At 50.4% G+C, this 21,871-nt stretch overlaps 2 protein-coding genes across 8 annotated transcripts in view; one reads left to right on the forward strand and one right to left on the reverse strand.

The window, feature by feature from the left end:
* The window catches only part of EBF4 (EBF family member 4), a 106,058-nt gene extending 94,561 nt beyond the window's left edge, over positions 1-11,497 (forward strand). The window contains 3 exon segments of the mRNA XM_078148632.1: positions 7,022-7,219; positions 9,674-9,749; positions 10,124-11,497. Coding sequence (XP_078004758.1) covers positions 7,022-7,219; positions 9,674-9,744 — 269 coding nt within the window. The 3' untranslated portion in view covers positions 9,745-9,749; positions 10,124-11,497.
* A 609-nt stretch (positions 11,498-12,106) lies between these two features.
* Positions 12,107-20,893, reverse strand: LOC110221068 (putative N-acetyltransferase camello). 7 transcript variants are annotated; one of them, XR_002328027.2, is made up of 5 exons: positions 20,806-20,893; positions 16,611-16,805; positions 14,446-16,378; positions 14,188-14,238; positions 12,107-13,498 (listed from the first exon to the last, which is right to left on the reverse strand). XR_002328027.2 is itself a non-coding variant. In XM_021005452.2 (3 exons), the coding sequence occupies exons 2-3, from the start codon at positions 16,651-16,653 to the stop codon at positions 15,636-15,638; spliced, it is 786 nt and encodes a 261-aa protein (XP_020861111.1). In that variant the 5' UTR covers positions 16,654-16,805; positions 20,806-20,893; the 3' UTR covers positions 12,107-15,635. The 7 variants fall into 7 exon arrangements, 1 of the variants encoding a protein (XP_020861111.1); XR_002328023.2 differs by having other exon boundaries at positions 12,107-15,388; positions 15,503-16,378; XR_002328025.2 differs by having other exon boundaries at positions 12,107-14,875; positions 15,183-16,378.
* Positions 20,894-21,871: the final 978 nt, after the last annotated feature.

The raw sequence follows: 21,871 nt of genomic DNA on the forward strand, positions 1-21,871 counted from the left end.
CCCTCTCTTGACTGGCTGCTTCTCCTAGTGGCCGTGCTGGTACCAAATAGAACTTGGTCTGGCCCCTTGGCCTCAGCCTGTTAATGAAACCTGTACCACTCTTCCTGGAGCTGCTGAGTAGTCACCAGCTTTCTTTCTTTTGCTGAAGACGTGGCCCAAATTTTGCCCTCCAGACCTGGTTTTGACCCTAGTAACTGAAATCAGCAGGTGCCTGTCAGGTTAGGCCCTGGAGGCTGTGGGAAGCTATAGGCCCTTGCAGCTCTTACTCCAGACTTAAAACTCCAGACTTCCTTCTTGGTTCTTACCTCAGCTGCTAAAATTGCCATGGAAAATGACACATCCCCAGGAGATCGGCCAAAAAGAAATGTGATGATGGACATTGGGCCTGGTTTCCCAGCTGGGTCTTTCAGGGTCTCAGTGTTTGGAGGGCTTTTGGGTGCGTATTGTTTCCAAGAGTAGACAGAGCTGGGGAACATTTGTTAGCAGGTGAAAATTGCTGAATTTGGTTGGGTTCGTAAAAACATTTATGAAGCACCTACTGAATACTAAGCACTATACTAGTCACTGGCAATAGAAAGAAAAAAGTGACAGTCTCTGCCGCGAAAGAGCTTACATTCTACCAGTTAATAGTATATATCTATAGAGCCTATGTCTGTGAGAAGGCAGTTTTAGCTCCATAATAAGGAGAAATTTTGTAACAATTAGCTGTTTTGAATGGAATGAGCTGCTTGGATAATGAGTTCCCTGTTACAGAAGGCATTGAATTAGAAGCTGGATAACCACTTGCCGAGGACAGAGATACCCGTTCAGGTACAGGTTGAATGAGGTGACCTCTGGGGTCCCTTTCAACTATGAGATTCTATGATTCTATAAAAACTGTCCAAAGCTCCAACTCCTTCTCACTTCCATTTCCCTTTTCTACTCTCCCTAACCAAGGCCCCTTGATTTCAGATCAGGCTGTATCAATGTCAGGACCTTCCAAACCATCTCTAGCTGATTCTGCTCAGATGCGAGATGGGTATCCTAGGCTTCTCCTCCTCCTCAGTGCCAAAGCTACCCCTGGCCTGGATCCTGTAACCCTGACCTGGTCTGTTCTCCCTAGCTCTGACTCCTAGTCTCTTCTACCAACACTGAGCCCTAACCTGTACTCTAAACTTTGACCCCCATTTTCTACCCTGCTTTGCATATAGCTGATTGCCAAGGGTCTGGGGTGAGTAATATTTTCTACTGGGCGGATGAGACCCAGAAAGGGAGGGCAAGGGATAGGCATGGATGGAAATGGATGGAGCCCAGGGGAGTGGGAGACCATGAAGGCATGCAAGGTGGACAGTGGAGAGAATCTGATGGAGGATCAGCCTTGGATATAGGCCTCAGAGCATTTCCCATTGAATCTGGTTGGGAAAAGAACAGCCATGGGGAGATTTGGGCAGCATTACCCATACCCTCATGACCAGGAACTGCAGAAGATGGTTCTGAAGAAGGGGAAGAGTTGGGAGAAAGACCCCAATCCTTCAGGTCCCACCAAGTCCAAGGGTGAAAAAGCTCACTCTGACCCCAGCTCTTCTTCACTCTGTACTGCCCCCCCCGCAGCCTTAGTGGCTCAGCACCAACCAAGCTGATTCAAGCCTCTGTTTGACTATAATCAATCATACCCCATTGTTAACCACACAGTTTAATCTAATGGATTGAGCCCCTACTATGTGCAAAGCCCTAAATGGTGAGAAAAAAAAAACCAATCACGTTAGAGTCCAGGTGCTTGGCTCTCTGGACAGTGCTTACCGGGCCTGAACACAAATCCCAATTTGTGCCATCTTGGCAGATAGCCTTGCACACACTCTCCTCCTCCCTTGTGGTCATTTTCAGTGATTTCATCCAACCCTATAAAAGTGATATTTGAGAAGGATTATCCTGGCATCTGTATAGAGGACTGACTAGAGCTGGAATAGGCAGGAGGCAGTAAAATCAATTAGGAAGTTATTGATTTGCAGGGGTCCAGCATGAAGTAATGGGGCCTAGACAAGGCTGGAGACAAAGGGAATGGAAAGGAAGGGATGGAGATGTGAAACATTGGAGGAAGAATCAGTAGGACTTGGTGACTGACTGGATATAGAAGGTGATGCAGCTGGGAGAATGAAAAAGTTCACTGAGAGCTCCTGGCCTGTGAAAGATGGCGAGGTCATTGCCAGAAATGAGACCAGGAGGCTGAGGACCCATTCTGCAAAGGAAAGAGGTTGATGCTTTGGGCCTGCTGAATATCTGGTAATAACAGAGAAATCTTATTGGACAACTGGATAGAAGAGAATCTAAGCCCACTGCCATTTTAACCACTGATCACAAACCTGATCTCTCAACCCAGCCCTAACCTGAATTTCACCTAATACTGAGGGTGGTTTCACCTTCATCTGACTCTGAGGTAAGAAGGGGGAAGGGGAACTAACATTTATTTTGGAGCTGATTATGACCAAGGAGGAGGAACTTGTTGGTGAAGTGGGAACCACTGTAGTTTTTGGAGAGAGTGACCACATTGTGTTTGTTTGTGATAATTAAGGAAAAGAGCATTGTTCTTGGGCGGATATAACCATAGGCTTTAGAAGGGTATATTATAGTGTTCATAGGGAGGAATAGGGAACATCTCAAGTCCTGAGATTCTGAAAAGGAAGTTGGCTCAAGAGGATTAGGAGGGCTTGGTGAACAAAATCCTGACCGTACAAACTCCAGTAATTCCAATGAGGGGAAAAAGTGAGAGAGAGCTATCTGAATACATCACTGTGACTGCACAGGGTGGTCATTCAATGGATTCAGATTTTAAAAGGTCCTGAAGCGAACAGAGCACTGCGCTTGGAGTCAGGAAGACCTATGTTCAAACACAGTCTGGCCTTGGTCAAATCATTTAGCCTTTCTGTGCCTTGGTTTCCTCATCTTTAGAAACAGGAGCCTGCATGTTAAGGTCTCTTCCATCTATGAGCTTCTGATAAAATGGAATTGAGCCTGCACAGCCAAAGACAAAGACAACAGAGTCATGGTCTTATGAGAATAGTTCCAAGGAAATCCAAAGGCTGGAATAAGTGGAGATTTGGGGGAGCAAAAATGCTATGGACAACATGTTTTAAAGCAACTTTGGATGAACACTGAAGACATAGCCCTACTGAAGGGATAAAGACAGAGGACAGCAAAGAGAAGACAGAATTATTCCACTCCTATTTTACTTCCGCCTTCCCTGGCAAGGAGAATGATTTTCAGAATGTAAAGGAAAGGAAAAAGTAATTCAAAGAGAAATGAAATCCAGATAATCGAGGAAATAGTAAAGTCATACCTCTCTGCCCTCAACTAGTTCAGTTCACCAGGATGAATTATAATAATGGCTGACATATATAATGGTTTCAGGTTTGTAAGGCACTTTATGTAATCTCTTTGATGATCGAGGCAAACATATGCTGTGATGTTGGTAAATGTTTAACAACCAGCCCTCTTGGGGGGAAATGGGCTTCTGCACACTTTTGAGTTGAATCTGTATTATTAATATTCTCTGCCGTTGTTTTCCTTTTGTTGTTGTTTTTCAATCATGTCTCTTTGTGACCTCATTTGGGGTTTTCCTGGCAGAGATACTGGAGGGGTTTGCCATTTCCTTCTCCAGCTCATTTTACAGATGAGAAAACTGAGGCAAACAGGGTGAAGTGACTTGCCCAGGATCACACAGCTAGTAAGTGTCTGAGGCCAGATTTGAACTTAGGAAGATGAGTCTTCCTGACTCCAGGCCCAGCGCTCTATCCACTGTGCCACCTAGCTGCCTGAGATGCTGTCAGTTCGGCAATATTTGAAAGATCACAAACTGAAGTGCCAGAGAGCTGGAGAAGGGCAAAAGTAGTCTGATATTTTTTTAAAAGGGGGAAAGTTGAGTCCTATAAACCATGAGCTGGTGACCTAGCAGTTGATTCTTAGTAAAAATTTGTACTAGAATATCATATTATCTTCGTTGAATAATGCGCGAATTATTCATGAAAAGGGCAGCTCTGATATGACAAGTCAGCCTGCATTTGTTAAGAAGAAATCCTGGCCAACTAAAGTCATTATCTTCTTTGACTAGAGTGGTGATTTGGAGATGCCGTAGATAACAGTTTACCTGGATTTCAGTATTTAACAGTCTCTGAACATCACCTTGTGGACAAGGTTAGAGAAATGTAAAATTGTTCAGATTCATAACTGGCTGAATCCAGAGTTCAGATAAACGAATTGATGTCAACCTGGAGGGAAGTCATTAGCGGTATACCCCAGGACTCTTCCTTTCTGTTTTAAATTTTCATCAGTGACTTAGAGGAAGGCATGGGCAAACTGTTCTTTCAAGTTTTCAGATAGCTTGCAGCTGGAAGAGATAGTTACCACATCGGGTAACTTAATTAGGATGCAGAAAGGGTTGGGTAATGGGCTGAATGCAAGAAAATGAAATTTAACTGGGATAAATGTAAAATCTTGTACTTAGGGTTCGCAAAATCACCTGTCCAAATACAGCGTTCAATTCACCAATTATTTATCAAGTGCCTATTATATACAAGGAGCAGTGCTATAAACTAGTCCCTGCCCTAGAGGAATATATATTCTTCTGGGGGAAAGGGATGGAATATGCCAGGGGTCCACATGTGGCCTTAAGGCTGCAGGTTCCCGACCCATGTATTTAGATAAGAAAGAAGGTGGTAATTTGATACCTCAGAGATCACCAACAATCGGAGACAGGGAAGGCTTCAAAGAAAAGGTGACGTCTCTTCTTGAAGAAGAAGGGGGAAGGAGTATCTTCTAGCTACAGGAGACGGTCTATGTTGAACACACAGAGGCAGAAAATGGAATATCAAACATTTGGGGAACAGCTATTATTCCAGTTTGGCTAGAACATTAAGAGGAGTACAATGAGATGAGGTTGGAAAGGTAAGTTGGAATGTAACTTAATGCTGAAGGGGTTGTATTTTATCATAGAGGCAGGAGGGAGCTATTATTTTTTTTTTAGCAGAGGATGGGCATGAATGAAGGAAACAGCATTTATTAAGTAAGCAATGGGGATACAAATCCAAAAGTGGAGACAGTCCTGCTGTCCGAGAGCTTACATTCTAAGGAGAGGGGAACAACTGTTAGAAAGGAGTGGCAGCCAGGGAGCTATGTTTTAGCTTGGAGAGTTACGGTGCAGTGAGTGGACCATAATGGTGTAAATTGACAAGTAACACCACTGGTTTTAATTATGATTCCAGAACTGGAAAGAGGTGGTGATGGTGGTGAAACTGGCTCTAAGACAGGGTGACAGGTGAAGCACAGCTGGAGCCATTAGGATATAGAGGTCCTCTCCAGTCAGGATGTGATCAGATCTATGCCTCAGGAAGATTATTCTGGTGGTTGTGTGGAGGGTGGATTGGAGAGGAGACTGGAAGCAGGGAGACCTATTAGATTATTCCAATAGTCCCAGGTTAGATTGGACGAGGGCCTGAAAGATGGTGGCCATGTGAGCAGATAGTGAGGAATGAGTCAAGTGTGATTCCAAGGTTACAAAACTGGGTGACTGAGAAGGATGCAAAAAACAGAGAAGTTTGGAGGATGGGAGGGGTGTGTGTGTGATGAGCTCTGTTTGCATGGGTTGAGCTGGAGTTGCAGGCAGACCTGCCAGGTGGAGACGTCTACAGCACAGTTGGCTGAAGGGGGAAAGCATGGGTAAACATCAGTTCAAGTGAAAAAGCCCCAGGAACTTGAGTGCGTCAGCAATGGGATGCTGCAGCCAGTGAAGCAGATATGACTGCTTAGAGAGGAAGAGAGTCCAGGATGGCAGAGGCAACAGGCTGGCCACTGAAATCTGCAGGGCGCAGACCCAGGGGCTTCTGGGACACTGTGCCCAGTGCTGGGTATGTTGCCTTTGGAGGAGGACATTGAAAAAGCAGAGCCCGTGTAGAGAAACCACCAAGATGGTGAGCCACGTCTGAAGATCAGTGAAGGAGCCAGCAGCATTCAGCTTTGGAGGAAACTGGAGCGCTGCCTTCAGATGTCTGAAGGCTCTTCCTAGGGGAAAGGCCCTGGACCTGTTCTGTTTAGCTCTAGAGAGGCAGAGCTAGGAACAGTGGGGGAGAGGTCATCTAGGGGGGAAGAGTTCTGTGAAATAGGAGGGAAAGTGGCCTAAAAATTAGTTGTTCAGAGAGTGGTGACTAGTTGTCAAGTACATGCTTATGTCAGGGCTGGCCGAGGTGACTTCTGAGGGCTCTTGGAACCCTAAGCTTTCATGATTCTTCCCTGACTCGTGACTCTGCCATTCCTAACCTCTGATATATAAGCTGCTCAGAATCCTGTCAGTGCCTCAACCCAACAACGACCCTGTCTAGTGCCACCTTCTGATCATTCCTTCACCTCAAGCTTCTCTCTTTTTTAAAGCCAATGGTTCACAGCGGCCAGATCCCTGATCCTGATTCCAACCCTGCGCTCATCCTGAGCCCGACCTTGTTTCAGATCAGGCTCTAGGAAGGCATCCTGTTTGTGCTTGGCCCCCTTCCTGGGAAGACTTTAGGCTGCCCTAGACCTCACCAGCCTGGACCAGTCTTGTGTCCCTCTAGACGCAGGCCTATCCATGCTCCCAGTCCTTCAGCACGGTGAGGTTCTTGCAGCCTCCTCCATGCCTATCTGCTATTGTCAAGAAATGAGGGCTAAATCACTAATCCCACCATGTGTCCCTCAGTTACTAGAGAAGTGTAGCTGCTGAGATTATCAGCTGGGCCTAAGGAGACTCATCAGATCAGGCCTAGGAAATCAGGGCTCTTCCAGATTTTGCCAAGCTCTAGAAAGTGCACTTCATTTTCTTGACTCTGCTCAAGAGTGTTCAGCCTCCCCCTGTCTCAGCCTAGAACTGAACCCAGAGTGGTGTAGACCCTGGGGTTCCTCAGGGTGGGGGGGTGGCCGCAGCAGCAGGTGCCCGGCAGGCTGCCACCCTGGACGCTCTCTATAGTGCTGTTTCCCTGTTGTGTCTCCTGCGCCACTCCTGCTCCCCACCCCCACCCCGGAGTCATGCCCTCCAGCCCTCCGCTGGCTGCAGCTTCCTCCATCTCCCTCCCGGCTGCTGCCCCCACCACCAGCGTCTTCTCCTTCTCGCCGGTCAACATGATCTCTGCCGTCAAGCAGAAGAGCGCCTTCGCCCCCGTGGTGCGCCCGCCTGGTTCCCCGCCCCCTGCCTGCGCCAGCACCAATGGCAGTGCCCTGCAAGGTGAGTCAGCTACTATTCCACCGAAAAAGGTGTCCGTGGTGGAGAAAGAGCTGAACTAGCTGAGGGTGTTGATTGGCAGTTCTCAAGTGAAGGCTTTGGCAGTGACCAGCTCACATGGGTGGGTTCACTGTTCTCCTAGCCCTGGCATGATCAGTGGTATGAAAATGTGGGTGCCAGCTGGCCTCTACTAAAGTTGACAGGGACCAGGTTCCTACCTCCCCTCGCCTTGTCTCTAGGTAACATGTCTTGTACCACCAGTAGGTAGGGGTAGAAGGGAGAAGTAAAAGTACCTATAAATGATAGTTGAGTGAAAGATTGTTGACCCACTGGTTGGCCTTCTAAACAGCAGGTCATTATTGACTCTTGCAGCTTCTCAGAGTTGACAGGCATTTCAATTCTGGGTGGCCATCCTGAAGGCCAGCTCCCAGGTCCTAGGGGGAAGGAGGTGCTCTGCTCAGGCTGTCAATGGCCAGGGTTGAGAGCAGCCCAGAAAACAGAGCCCTGAGTCCTAGCCAGAGAAGACCTTGGATCTACTCCTGTTAGATGAAGACCTGGAAAGGGCAACCCTAGCTGTAATGACATGTGAGTGACCATCTTGGATGAACTGGAGCATCAACAGGACAAACTCTACTACCCAGGTTAGGCAAACACCTGCTAAAGAATGGTGGCCTGCAGTCTGGGTGTGAGAGAGTGTCGTCAGTTCCCGTGATCCTTCTCATGTGGATAGCCCTTTATGCTTTTCAAAGCGCTTTCCGAGAAGTTAGTTCAGTTTGAGCCTCACAGAAGCCCTGGGTGATGGGTCAGCTCCAGTCCTCTCTCCAAGCAGCAGCAGGGGTGGGGCAATGGAAAGGGACTTGGAGACAGAAGCATTGGGTTTGTATCTCGGCTCTGGCACTGACTGGATTCGAGTTTTCTCATTTCATTTATTCTCAGTTGGACTAAACATTGGGAGTAAGACCTACCTCACAGGGTTGTTGTGAGGAAAGCGCTTTGTAAACCCTAAGGCATTATAGAGATGTGGGTGATTACTAATATAAAGTGATGGGCTGTGAAGACAAGGGAGGAAAACAGATGTGATTCAGCGTCTGGATTCCACCCACAATCTTGAAACATCTGGTGCTTGGGTCACTGTGGGGGAGCGGGGCTCACAGCTGATTAGAAGGGGAGACCTTGATGTCTGGTGTCAGCCTGGGACTGGGCACAGAGGGTCCCCCCAGGGCCCAGTCCTGCAGCCACAGCCATTTGGTTCATGTTCACAACAATGGGACCCAGGCGAAGGATCAGAGAATCTGTTCATCAGATCCACAGATAACACTGAGCTGAGGAGGCAGGGGCAAAAATAATTCAATTCAGCAAACACGTAGGAATGTTTGCATAAGGCTCTACAATAAACTGTGAAGAGGTTTCCCAGTGCCCTGAGAATGTCAGGGAGAAGATGGGTCGGAATTGGGATGAGGGTTACAGAGTTAAGAGTGGACAAGGGCAGAAAGGCCTGAGGTTGAACTTGGGGGGGGGGTTGTCAGAGATGTCCCACAGCAGTGGAGCAGGAATGACCCCAGTAGGGCTGTAGGAACAGGAGGAAAAAAACAAGGTTAGGTAGCCTTCCTTGGCCTCAACCACAGTCTTTTTAAGACCCTGTGTCTGCTATCTTCACATGCGGGATGTGAAGAGACTGCAGAGGCTAGGAGAGAGGAACAGAAATGTTAAATACTTCAGAGAGCAGGACCTGGAGAACAGGATGGGTCTCAGTATTTCTGACTGTTCACTGCATCTCAGGGTAAATGAGAAGAGAGGTTTTGTTAGACACAAGGAATAACTCTCCTTGTGTAAGGATGATAAGGAGAGGGTGCAGCACGTGTGGGGCTGAGGTCTGGGTGCTAGGTGCCTAGCTCTTAGGGGGCTCTAAGATGGCTTGGTCTGCTCCGCTGCTTCCCCCTGCTGATGTAAGATCACCTTCACCAGACCCCCTCAAGCCCAATTTGCCTGGTTCCCAGCCTGGGAAAGCTGCGGGTTTCTTGATGCCCACAGCCTGAGTGAGCCAGGCCTCTCCATGCCAGGGGTGGGGAAGACCAGAGAAACCCCTACAGTGGACTTGTGCTTGAACCCGGGGGCCTCGATAGTGAGGCCAGGTAGCCTGTGGGAAAAACACCTCCAGGGCTCATGGGAGGTCTCCCTGACCAGTGCCTGTGCCCCTGGGGTAATGCACCAGTCCAACCTCGGTTGGTTTCCTTCCTGGTGAAGGCAGGGCAGTGAACTCTGGGAGAGGGAGGGTCGGAACAGTGATGGAAGTGGGAGGGCCAGCTTTTAGCTGCTGCTCCCTCTGGCCACTCATCTTGCCCTTCTCCATCTCTCCTTCCTGCCTTTCCTTTTCCTTCCCTCCTGGATCCCTGCTGTGACTCCCTGCTTTTCTCCTCTGTCCTCCACTTGCCCCCTCCATCCTCCTTCTGGACACAGACCCAGCTTTTGAGGACTCGGACAAGTTCCATTCCCCCCCTGGGGCCCTGCAGGGACTGGCCTACTCCTAAGCACAGTATGTGTCCTGCAGCCCAGCCTGGAGGGCCCCACTCTCTGTCTCCGTCTCTGTTGCTGTCCTTGTCTCTGTTTTCTCCTCCGCCCTTGGAGCCTGGCACTGTCTTCCAGGGATTGTTGGTTGTGAGGCGCCCCCCCCCATAAGGTTGAGGACTGGCTGGGGTGGGGGCAGGGGCTCAGGTTCTCTCGTGCTGTCCCCCAGTGTCCTGGCCATTCAGCCAGCCTAGTGTCCTGCCTGTCCCCTCCCCTCTCCCTCAGGTGGGACTGAGCCAAGAACACGAAGTGGATGAGATGCGAGGGGAGGGGAGGAGGGGGGAGGAGTGGAGCTATAGGAGGACCCCTTGCTTTCTTGGACTTTTCTCTCCCTCTCCCTAGCCATGTCTGGACTCCTCATCCCCCCCATGTGAGGCCCACACAAAGAGAACAACCCAGCTATTGGAGATAGACCCTGGGGACAGGCAGGCCGGTGGACTGGGATGACCTGGAAGAGGATTTCCTGCTGGCCACGGGAGAGACTCCACCTTCTGTGCTTTGGGACTCTGGGCCCTATCCCTCCACAGCCCTTTTCTCTTCTCCCCTCCACTCTCAGGACTGGCCACGGGAGGCTTCTTTCTTCACAGCACCATTTTAACTTGGGTGTGTGTATGTATGTATGTATGTATGTATATGGGTGTGTATGGGTGTGTGTACATATGTACATATGTATGTGTGTGCGTGTGGTTCTAGGGGGGACTGATCCCCCCAAACTTTTCCCATTATAAGCTTGGGGTGGGAGGGGTTCCCGGGGAAGGTTTGGGGGGGCAGGGGTTCGGGTGAAGGGTCCTGCCCTCTAGAATGCTCAGGGAAGACGATCTGGTGTCTATGGAGCACTGCCTCCCACTCCCTGGGAGGATTCACCACCCTGCCCTTGCCTGATGCCTCCAACATGTCTGGCCTGGACAGCTTTTCCTGGGGAGGGAGTCCTGCTTGCCCAGTTCTGGTTGGGAGGTAAAGACTTGGGGGAGGGATTGAGCCAAGAGCCACAGGAGATAGGGGTAGGTACTGGGGAAGACATGACATGCCAGGGAAAGGTGGGGTCGGGGAGGTGGTTGGGTGAAGATCCCAGTTCCCCCACAGGGTGTGGCCTTGAGGCAGGAACAGGAGCATTATTGTAGGACCAATCTGTGTGACTCCATTTCCCAGGCCTGTAGCCCAACAAGCATCCTCCTTCTGGCTTGCTTCTCAAGGCCAACCCTACTTCACGCACAATGCTGGCTTCCTGGCTTCCCCAATCAGGGACAAAGCCAGGGTTCCAGATCCTTCCTCCTGAGTTCTGGGAAAGGCCACCAGCAACTCTAGATCTGTTCCTTTAGGCCCATGGAACAAGCTCCTAGGAGCTGTGGAGTGACCCACCCGATTCTGAAACTCTCTTACCAATGCCCTTTTCCTACCTCCCTGTGCCACCCTCATCCTTGAGGCTCCCAAAGTACATCCCCTTGTAGCAGGCTAAGCCTCCAGCCTGGGCCTGCCTTCCTTGCCTTCCTCCCCTTCCCTGCCTCCCTGGGGGTTGCTCTCATTGTCTCTGTGTCTCCTGTTGTCTCTTCTCTGGGTGGCCCTTCCTTCTCCCCAGCCCACCAGCTCCCCTCATCTCCCAAGGGCCTGTGCTGCCCTCCCCCATTCCCTGGCTGGCAGTCCAGAGTCTGGCTTTGGTCATTTGGTCTGGGAGGGGGTTTGGGAGAAATGAAACAATAAATGGAGATACTGATGCCCCTTCTGCCTCCAGTTCATGCCTTCCATAGGTCATAGTCCCCCAGAGATAGAAACATCTGGACTTGGTCCCTGTTTCTTTTGTCAGCCATTTCCTGACCCTTCCCCACAGCTCTGATAAAGCCAGGCAGCTTTGGTTTGGGGATGGAAGGTCTCATTTCCCTCAGGGTTCTTGGGTGTTTTGTTTGCTGGGTTTTTGTTGTGTTTTTTTTTTTAATATCTGTGCATCACTGCCAACTTATGGGTGGTCTGAGATCCACTTGAATCCCCAGATTTTTCTTTGCTGCCATTTTTTCCTCCTGGCTCAGACTGGGTTCTATGCTTCTAAAAAAAGTGCTCAGCGAGGCAGGGAGGCCAGGGCAGCAGATGAAGGCTTGGGAAGATGAAGGCCATTTGTAATCCTGGGAGAGGCCTGCAGGGCCCTAGCAGAGTCCTCAGCCCCTTCAAGGCTGGGAGGTTTGGGCAAAGGCCTCAGAGGCTGCTGTTGTTATCCCCTTCTTCCTTCTCCTTACTCCACACCCAATCACCTGTGCAAGTGGGTGACAGGATATGGTTCAGGACTCCCAACAGCAAGGTGAAAGGCAAATAAATGGTTGGTTAAATACAGGGAACTCTGTTTTTAAATTGAACTTTAATAATTAGTATATTTTATACAGCACTTTCAGGTTTACAAAGCATTTTACATAGATTATCCCATCGGATTCTCATAACAACCCTGGAACATAGGTGCTATTATTATATTCATTTTAGAAACAAGAAAACTGAATGAGGCAGACCAGTTAAATGACTCACCCAGGGTCACACAGCTAGTAAATGGCTGAGGCAGGATTTGAACACAGATCTTCCTGACTCCAAATCCAGCACGGTATTCACAAGGCCACCTGCCAGCATGTCCCCAAGGGGCAAAAGTACAGGGTATCCCAAAATCCTTCGTGCAGGTTTAAACTAGTTTAGTTCTCTACCCAAGCTGAGTCGGGAAAAGGGAAACATGAAAGAGGGTCCTTGGCACTACCCAGAGAGACCAAAGAGGGAAGGAAAGGGAACGAACACACAATGTTGCCAATGGCCCCCAATTCCTACACGTGGCCTCAATCACACCGAAGGCATGAAACAGAAATGGCGGCCATATTCTTCCGCTGTCTCTGTGGCTCTGGGAGGGGCGCTCTGCACAGTTTGGAGCATAAGGCCCATTATGCAAAGCCAACAGTTTGGGGAAACAAATCCTACAGTTTGGGAGCTGCTAAGGAAGGTGAGAGCCAGAGAAGGTCTGCCATCTGTGCCAGGAGAGACCTAGAGAGAGTCAGAGACTCTGAGATACAAAGAGAAACAGGGAGAGGAGGAAGGGGCCCAAACTCTGACAGACAGGGCTGATGGCCAGGAAGGATCTGAACCCCAACCTGGCCTGGTCCCCAGAACTGCTAACTGCCCTTAGGCAGGACCTGCTGGATAAAGTGGCTAGCCATGCCACTAGAGAGGGAGGGACAGCAGAGCAGATGAATGTACTCCTGCTGGAGGAGATGGGGCAGAAAGAAGGAAAGTCTCTGGCTAAGAGGAGGAAGGAGCCTAGGCCCAGGGTCTCGGGCTTCACAACCAGCTTCTCAGGGCTTTTTTGAATCAATTGGATCTTTGCCCTCAGCTCCAGGGCTTTCATCTTCTGCCCCTTCCTTGATTTCCCTATTGGCTGAGCCCTCCTTTAGGCCCCGAGCTCCCTGCCCCTCCTGGTCCCTGGGCTTGCCTGGCTAGGAAACCCTTCCTGTGTGGTTTGATCTATAGATACCGCTGTCTTCCTGGAGCCCAAGCAAAGTCTCAGCCAACTTTCCATTCCCCCTCCCTCATCGCCACATACTCCAGTCCACAAACGAAAATTTTCTAGGGTTTATTCACAAGGAAAAAGAAAATTACAGATTCAGGAATCATGCAGTAGGAAAAGGTTCCACACTGAACAGCCTTTCCTAGAGGTCCCAGAAGGGTCGCTCTTTAGTGGTCCAAGTTTGGTAAGTCTTCCTATCAAAACACACACGCCAAATTTCAGTTTAGGGCCCTCTCCTCAGGTCCTAAGGGCCTGCCAGGTGGGCTTATGAGTCTCACTTTCTACACTACCTCCTATGACTATCACCACCACTACCATCGCACAAACAAGGACATAAACTGGAGTAAAGAGAGGCAGGCCTACTTCACAGACTCTCCCTCCCGTCTGTACTCCCATGTCCCTTTGCCTGACCTGGCTCCCTGACATTTTCCCAGGGGCCCAGAACCAGCTGGATTCAATGTGCACCCCATCCAGAGCCACTAGAGCCTTGGCCCACAACAGACATGGGTCAGGGACAAGCTCTGGAACTCACAGGCCTGCAGGAACTCCAGCCCCCTTCCCAGGCCTGTAAAGGGACCCAATGGCTAGCTCCACAGAGATGGAAAAGGCTTCCCATGGAGGGAGAGATGGACAAGACGAGACTCTCTGGCTGGCTATTTCTGACTGGGTCAAAGAGCTCAGCCCATCAGGCCAAATCTGGCCAATGCCTGCAGCTTTTTGGGAGATGAGGTGAGTTACCCATTCTCTCTTGCCTGAGGTAGGAAGGGGAGCAGGTGACCTCTGGAGCCTGCAAGGCTAGGAAGAAGCCCTGGGCCACAGCTTAGGAGCTGCTCAGTCTGGGGTGGGGAATTTGCTTACCTATGATTTACATCTAATGACTTACCCTCCTGTTAGTCCTGAGTCTATTCTCTAAGAAATCAATCATAGGAAATGCCTAGTTTGTCAGGAGGAGACAGCCACAGGAGAGAAAAGGGAAAAAAGGATGGCGATATTAGAATGAGGCACCAGGAGATGGCAGCAGCCCAAGATAATACAGGACACACTAACAAGCAGAACGTCTGTCCGTTCTCTGGTACTCTGTCTGCACCCCAGCACCCAGCACGGCTGCTGGCACGTGACAAATACTTGCTAATTGACTTACAAAGCACTTTGCTCAAGGCGTGCCAAGTTATTAGACCGGGTAGGTCTAATAAGACCTCATTCTGACAGAGGCCCTGAGCAGTAAGCCGTCTTGTGAAATGTCCCGATCTTCAACCCAACAAGAATCTGAGATGCCTCCCGTGGGCAGCGTCCACAGCTCCCTCGCCATTGGTAGGATCGACTCCAAATTTCATGCTCTTTCCACCACAGCGGGTCCCCTTGGGAAGCCCAGGGAGCCAGGCAGCCTTCGGGTTGGAGTGGGTCAGAGCCCACAGATCAGAAAAGTTTAGCTGGGAAAGGTAGAAGCCCTGAGCAACGGTCCTCAGGATAACCCTACAGGAGGACCCCTGGGAGAAGGTTCCACTCAGGGAGCAGCCTCGATGGAAAGATGGGGTGGGGCGATGAGGTGGGCACAAGCAGATCCAATATCTCTAAGAGAAGGGAGGTACCAGATGCCCACTGTCATCTCTAACAATCCTCTGAAAAGTCTCCTACAGACAGAAACAGAGCTGAACAGGGTGGGGAATAGTTTTATTTTCTTAGGCCCTGTCCACACCCCAATCCAACAGGTATTTATTCAATGTCTATGTGCTAGGTACAGGATCAGCCTCCCTAGCCTCAGAATCTGAGACTCAGGAAAAGGCTGAGGGGCAAGCCATCCGCCCCCTTCGTGAGCAGGAATTCTGTCCCATCTCCCACCCCCTTAACTCCTCTGACAAGTGATCATTCAGCCTTTACCTGAAGCCCCTCAGCAATGGTGAATCCATTCTCTCCCCGCGCAGCCCATCCCATCTGACCATTGGGTTCTTTCAACCAAACCTCGTATGGCCTGATGACCATCCCAGTTGCCCTGCAGATAGCTGGAACTCCTTTGTGTCCTCTTTCAGATGCCAGATGGAGCAGAATGCCCCCTCCAGCTCCCTATGGTTTCTCAGCTCAGGGCCCTGAAAGTTATTCCCAGGAAACGTATCTGATCCTGATCCTCACCCATCACCACCTCTAACCCCCCCAATCATCCTCCCACCTCACAGCTCCAGCACCTGCCATCACAGGCTCACCAACTGTGTCTCCAGGCTGCTGAGCTGCCATAAGGCGCCCCCCCCCCCATCGCCAGGAGCCTCAGCACAGAGGCATCTCTGGGCTGGCAGATGGGGGGTGGGAGGCTCAGTCCCCTAGCTGACAAGTAGAAGTTTACTCCTCATCCCTTGGGCTGCGCTCTTCTGTGTTGTTGCCAGTCAGGGCATAGTGGTAGCGAGTGACAGGGAGGTCGGCCAGGAATCCACTAAGTGTAGGCTGCAGGCATGCAGGGCCTGGATGGAAGCCAAGGCTGGAGAAGAGCCGCCGGGCAGGACTATGGAGCATATGTGTGTCCAGCACCACGACCCGGCAGCCAGGGTAGCCACGGGCAAAGGCCAGCACAGCCTGGCACAGGGCCCTGCCCACCCCATGACCCCGATGCTCTTGGCCCACAGCCAGAGACCTCAGCTCCAACTCCCCATCTCCACTTTTCCCAAACCCTGACAAACCCACCATGCCCACTACGCTGCCATCTGTGTCCTCAGCCACCCAGAATCGAAAGTCTGTGGCCCCTGGAGCCCCCAGACCAAGGCTCATGTCTTGGTGGGCATAGAGAGCCCAAACGTGGGCCAACGCAGGGCGGCCGACAGCCAGGAGCAGTGCCAGGACCAGCAAGGGAAGCAACAGGGAGTGGGAGGAGGCTGCCAGGAGTGCAAAGCCACATCCTAGTAGCAGCAGGAACCATGGCCGCCACAGCATCCGGGCTCCAAGGGCTGAACCCAGCTCTGCCGCCACCACCGCTAAGAGCTCCCTAAGGGCAGCCTCATCTCCTGAGGCCATTGGTCGTACTTGCACATGAAGACTCCTATCACCATCAGCAAGGTCTGTGGCCCTGGCCTCCATCCCTCCGTCCAAGCCTGCAGAGGTGAGAGGGACCAGAAGAGGGCTAGGTCATGCTATATCTGGAGGTGCTCAGGGTTCACCATTCCCCAAAATCAGGGCACTGGGTTCGAGTCCCAGCTTCCTAACTCACCCAAATGCTCCTCCCATTTCAGACTGGCAAAAGGAAGCTAAGGGGCCTGCTGCAGGGCAAACACATTGTAGGGCTCAGAAGGCTTTATGTCTCCAACGAGATTGGTAAACTTTTACCTGTTCTTGTTTCCTTGAATAAAATATCCCCTTTTTCTCTCATTCGTGGGAGTGCGGAGGAGTGTGCTAAGTCAAGGCCAAGATGAGGATGGCTGAGGCTGGAGTACCCTCTGAAATCAAGCAGTCCTGATGACGTGAAGAAGATGACTGTAATGACTTCCAGGCCAGTGGGCAGGTCCTCCCTCCAGGCAAAGACTAGAGTTAGATAAGATGAGTCAGGAAATCAGGTGGGCCCAATCTGGCCTGGCCAGTGCCTGCTATCTCCCCTTTGGCCTCCCCACAACCTCTCATCTGGGCGACTGTAATAGATCTTCCCAATTCCAATCATCTTCCACAAAGCTGCCGAAATCAGCTTTCCCCCTGCTAAACCTTCAGGAGCTCCCTCCTGCCTCTCCTCAGCCTGGCACTTGTTAACCCTCCCCGAGTTAGTTCAGAACTCTTCTTCCTGCCTTATTTCAGGACTGCATTGTCTGGTCATACACACGGTTCTCTAAACCCAACACTCCATCTGCTTTTATCAGGATCCAGATCGTCCTTCTGAGCTCGGCTGAGGTGCCCCCCTCCCTCCACGGAGCATTCCTTGATTTTCTCCATGACCTCCCCCCATACACACTGTTGGTGCTTTCTCTCCCTACAGATAACCTTCTGTGTCTTTATTTGTAAACAGGAGGACAAGGATGGTTCCATTTGGGTTTTGTATCCCCCATTAATAATAGTCCCTCAATAAACAGTTGTTGAATGAAGTGGGGATTTACTTCTGACTCAACATTCCCTTTTCTCTCATGAATAATACTGATAGAAAAGCAGAGACTTGGTATTTACATATATTATGAGGCAGGATAAAGATTCCAGCCTTGAGGTGAGAAGGCTGGGTTCGAATCTGAACTCTGCCACTTCCTATCTGTGTGATCCTGAGTAAGTCACAACCTCCACAGGCTTGTTTCCTCCTATGCAAAAGGAGAGGGTCGGCCCAGACGACCCTGACATTTCCTCCAATACCACATCTATCAGCTTATGACCTGGTCTGAATAAGCGTGGGGAAAGGGAGAGTGAGCCCAGAGAGAGTAGGGCAGCCCTCCCCTGGGAGCCCTGAGGCTATCTCCTCAAGGAGCTGGGCCCACCAATTAGTCATCACCTTCAATCTCTCCCCAGATACCGCTTCCTTCCCTTCTGCCTAGAAATACATTCAGGTCTCCCGAATCCTAAAAACAAGCTAAAACAAGCCCTTCCTTTGATTATCAGCCAGAGACCATGCTAAGCACTGGGCATGTTGAGGTCTTCAAAAACAGTCCCTTCCCTCAAGCAGCTCACATGCTAATTTATAAAACATAAATCAGACCACACAAGAGAAAGACAGAGTATATGGAAGGAACCCTCAGAGGGGATGGCCCTAGTCGCTGGGGACACCCAGAAAGGCGTCCCTGGAGGAGGAGGCATTGTAAAGGAAGCCAGAGATTCTCAAAGTCAGAGATGGATAAAGGCAGCATTCCAGGGATGGGGAACAGTCAGTACAAAGCCCCAGAGGAAATGAAGGGTCATATGTGAAAAGGAGCAAGGAGGCCAGTCTAGTACACTGAAGAAGACTGGAAAGGGAGGAAGGAAGGGTTGGGAAGAGCTTGAAATGCTGAACGAAGGACTTCTGACTGGATCCTGGAGGTAAAAGGGACCCACTGGAGTTTAATGAGTGGGGATCGTGGAGAGGAGGGGTCACATGTGTGATGTAAGAAAATCACTTTGGTAGCTCAGTGGAAAATGGATTGGAGTGGGGAGAGATTTGGGGCACAGAAACCAATTAAAAGCTATTGCAATAGGTTAGACTGGTTTCAAGGGTGAAACAGGGCCACTACACCATCCATAAGGATCCCTGCAGGCTGCAGATTGCCTTAATTTTAAGTAATGTTACCTATTTTATTGCCTGTGTATTTATTTTGTTAAATATGTCCTGATTGTATTGTAATCTGGTTTGGGTGGTACCTGGGAGGGTTGTCCACATGTCTGACAGCTCTGGTCTAGGCCAGTGCTGAGGGCCTGAGCTGGGGGGCAGCTGTGTGTGAAGAAAGGGAAACATCTCCCAGAGGTGTGGTAGAGAAAGAAATGCCAAGATCTGGCAAATGACTGGCTATGTAGGTTGAAGGAGAGAGAAGACCTGAGCATGATAACCAAGCTTACAAATGTGGGTGCCTGGAAGGATGGTGATCCCCATGACAGGAGTGAGAAGTTCTGTTTTGGGTCTGTTGAGTTTGAGACGTCTACTGGACAGCCACTTTGAAATGTCCACCAGGCAGTTAGTGATGCTGGACTGAAGCTCAGGAGAGAGATTTGGGCCAGACAGGTGGATCTGGGAATCATCTACTTAAGTGACCTGATCACCAAGTGAGAAAGTTGAGAGAAAAGTGATGAGGGCCCCAGACAGAGCTTAAAAGCAGGCAGAGGAGAACGTAGTCAAAGGTCAAATGCTGTACTGGTCCTCTCTTTTACTGATAAAGTCCTAGAAAGTCACCTATGCTTGATACCAACACTTTTTACTCACTTTGTCACCAACCACTCATGTGCTCCTTATTTGGCTCAGAGTGAATGTAAATAACAATTGTTTCCATTTTGGCCAGAAACCTTGATGGTCTTCCCCTCCAGATGGATTTTTTTTTTGGTGGGGGGAGACTAGGTAAGAGGCCATTTTTTGCCTCATTTCTTAATCACTGAATCGGAGTTGCCTCAGTCAAACTGAGCCCTGGGAAAGACTTAGCTTAAAAAGGCTAAAGCCTCCCACTGCATCGAGGGCCATCTCCAATTGTCCCGATCTATACCTAGACACCCTACCCAGATGGATTCCAAAGGAGAAAGTAAGGCCCTCCCTCACTTAAATCCAATTCACTTGCAAGTCATGACATCACCTTCCTGAAGTCATGGTCCTCTTCAAGAAAGAAAGACAAATGAGTTTCAACTCTAAGGTTTCAAAATCGCCAGCGAGCTCTTAATCTACAAATTTAACGACCACTTCCCTGTCCTCATTCTCTTAGATATTTCTGCATCATATGACTTTGAAAACTGGTCCTCTTAGACCTAGATTGTCCTATCCTTTGGCTTCTGGGGAACCTCCCTCTTCCATCAATCTTTATTTGGCTCTTTGGCAGAATCATCTTTAAACCTGAGTATGCCCCAAGGTTCAGTCTTCAGCCTTAGAGATCACTCACCTTGTTCAACCCTTTCATTTTACAAATGGAGAAACTGGGGCTCAGAGAAGTCAAACAAATGACCTGCTGGAGGTGAGCCTCGGTCTGAAACCCAATCCAGTTCTTACACTTGATTCAGTAAACTCTTTCTACTGGGAAATGTTGCCTCTTTGATCCCTATGCTCTCCTTTGGTGATCTCAATCACTCCCCTCCAGCAGCTTCCATAATAACCTCTAGTCCTGTTAGTCTAAAATCTGACCACGTATCCAATTCTCACCTCTCCCCTAACTTGAATCTCCAACTTTGTGGGGGGAAAGCTCCATCTGGGATGTCCTGTTGACATCGTTGGATTCAAGACAAACTCAATTTATCTACAACTGAACTCATCTTCTCCCCACAGCCCACCCTTCCTGCCAAGTTTCCTGTGGTATGACAGTCATGGCATGACTACATGACTTTGGAACTGGATGAATGGCTGGACCCAAAGAGCTGTCACTAATGGTTCCATGGCACCTCGGAAGGTCTCCAGGAGCGCCCCAAAGCCTTCTCATTGCACTTGGAGAAAAGGAGATGACCTCTTGGTCACAAAGGGGATTCTCCTTCAGTTTCCCCTAAAACTGAACTCATCTTCCCGTAATTCTATCTGATGGCACCATCAGACTCCCAAGCACCCAACGGTCTCCTCCCTGCATCTCTGCCGGGCCCTTCCCCTCCTCCCCAGCGCCTCCTTCCAGGGCCAGTTCCCCCAGAGGACCGTGCCCCCGGCCTCCTCCTGGCATGGCACGGACGGCTGGACGGGCCGAGAAGAGGACGAGGGAGCTACAGCAGCTCCTGGAGCAGGTTCTCCCTCCGGAGCCCACCTCCCTTCGCGCATCCGCGGGGGGCTGAGGCTCAGGCCCGGGGCGCGCGCTTACAGATCCAAGTGGGGGGGGGGTGAGGAGAGGTCCCTCCCTTCTCCACCCGGGGCCCAGCTCTTCCGGACCCTCCACTGCGAGAGCCCCGCCCGACATGCCCCCAGGCTCACCTGCCTCCAGCTCCAGGCCTCGGGCTCCAGTGGCCGCTCCTTCCGGGACCACCGGGCGGGGCCCACGTAATCCACAGCCGCCGGCGCCGGAGACCGCTGATTGGATATCCCCGAGGGAGGCCCGCCTCCTCCGCGGCCAATGGGGAGAGCAATAGAAAGGGGTGGGATCGCATGCTTCCGGCTGTCCTGGGACCCCGACTTGGGTGAGGTTTAAAAGCCTGCTTTCTGTAAGGGCTCGGCGTCTGCTCCCTGCATCCCGGGACTAAGCATCCCCTAAGTGTCCAGGCCAGGTCACACCCCTCCTAGATGTGCGCTTAACGTGGGGCACAGCGTCCAGTCGTTCAGTTGTGAATGCCTCTTCGTGACTCCTGGACCATAGCACTGTCCATAGGGTTTTCTTGGTAAAGATACTGAAGTGTTTTCAGCGGATTAAGACAAACAGGGTTAAGTGACTTGCCCAGGGTCACACAGCTAGTAAGCCTCTGTGGCAGGATTTGAACTCAAGTCTTTCTGACTCTCAGCCCTGACTCTATCCACTAAGCCACCCAGCTGCCAGGGGACAGTAGGCCCTTAATAAATGCATCAACATCATCAACAGTATTGTTTGTTGTTTGGTTGTATCCAACTCTTTGGATCCAATTTGGGGTTTTCTTGACAAAGATACAGAAGTGGTTTGCTATTTCCTTCTCCAGCTCATTTTACAGATGAGGAAACTGAGGCAAACAGGGTTAAATGACTTGCCCAGGTCACACAGTACGCGTCTGTGGTAGGACTTGAACTCAGGTCTCCCTGACTTCAGGCTCTATCTATCTGGCCGCCACCTAGCTGCCCCCAAATAATAATAATAGCTAACATCTATATAGTGCTATGTGCCAGGCAGTGGGCAAAGTGCTCTACAATTATTATCTCATTTGATCAGTGCCTGGTCTTGCTCTCCTAGGCATCCTATTCTTCCCTTCTCTCCCTCCCCCCTTTCCTGCCTCCTTTTGTGTGTTGTCTTCCCCTTCAGATTGTAAGCTCCTTGAGGACAGGGATTGTCTTTCTATTAATTGTATCCCCATCCCTT

Source organism: Phascolarctos cinereus, unplaced genomic scaffold (assembly GCF_003287225.1).
Source record: "Phascolarctos cinereus isolate Bilbo 61053 unplaced genomic scaffold, phaCin_HiC Scaffold_9;HRSCAF=440, whole genome shotgun sequence".
NCBI classification, from domain to species: Eukaryota; Metazoa; Chordata; class Mammalia; order Diprotodontia; family Phascolarctidae; genus Phascolarctos; species Phascolarctos cinereus.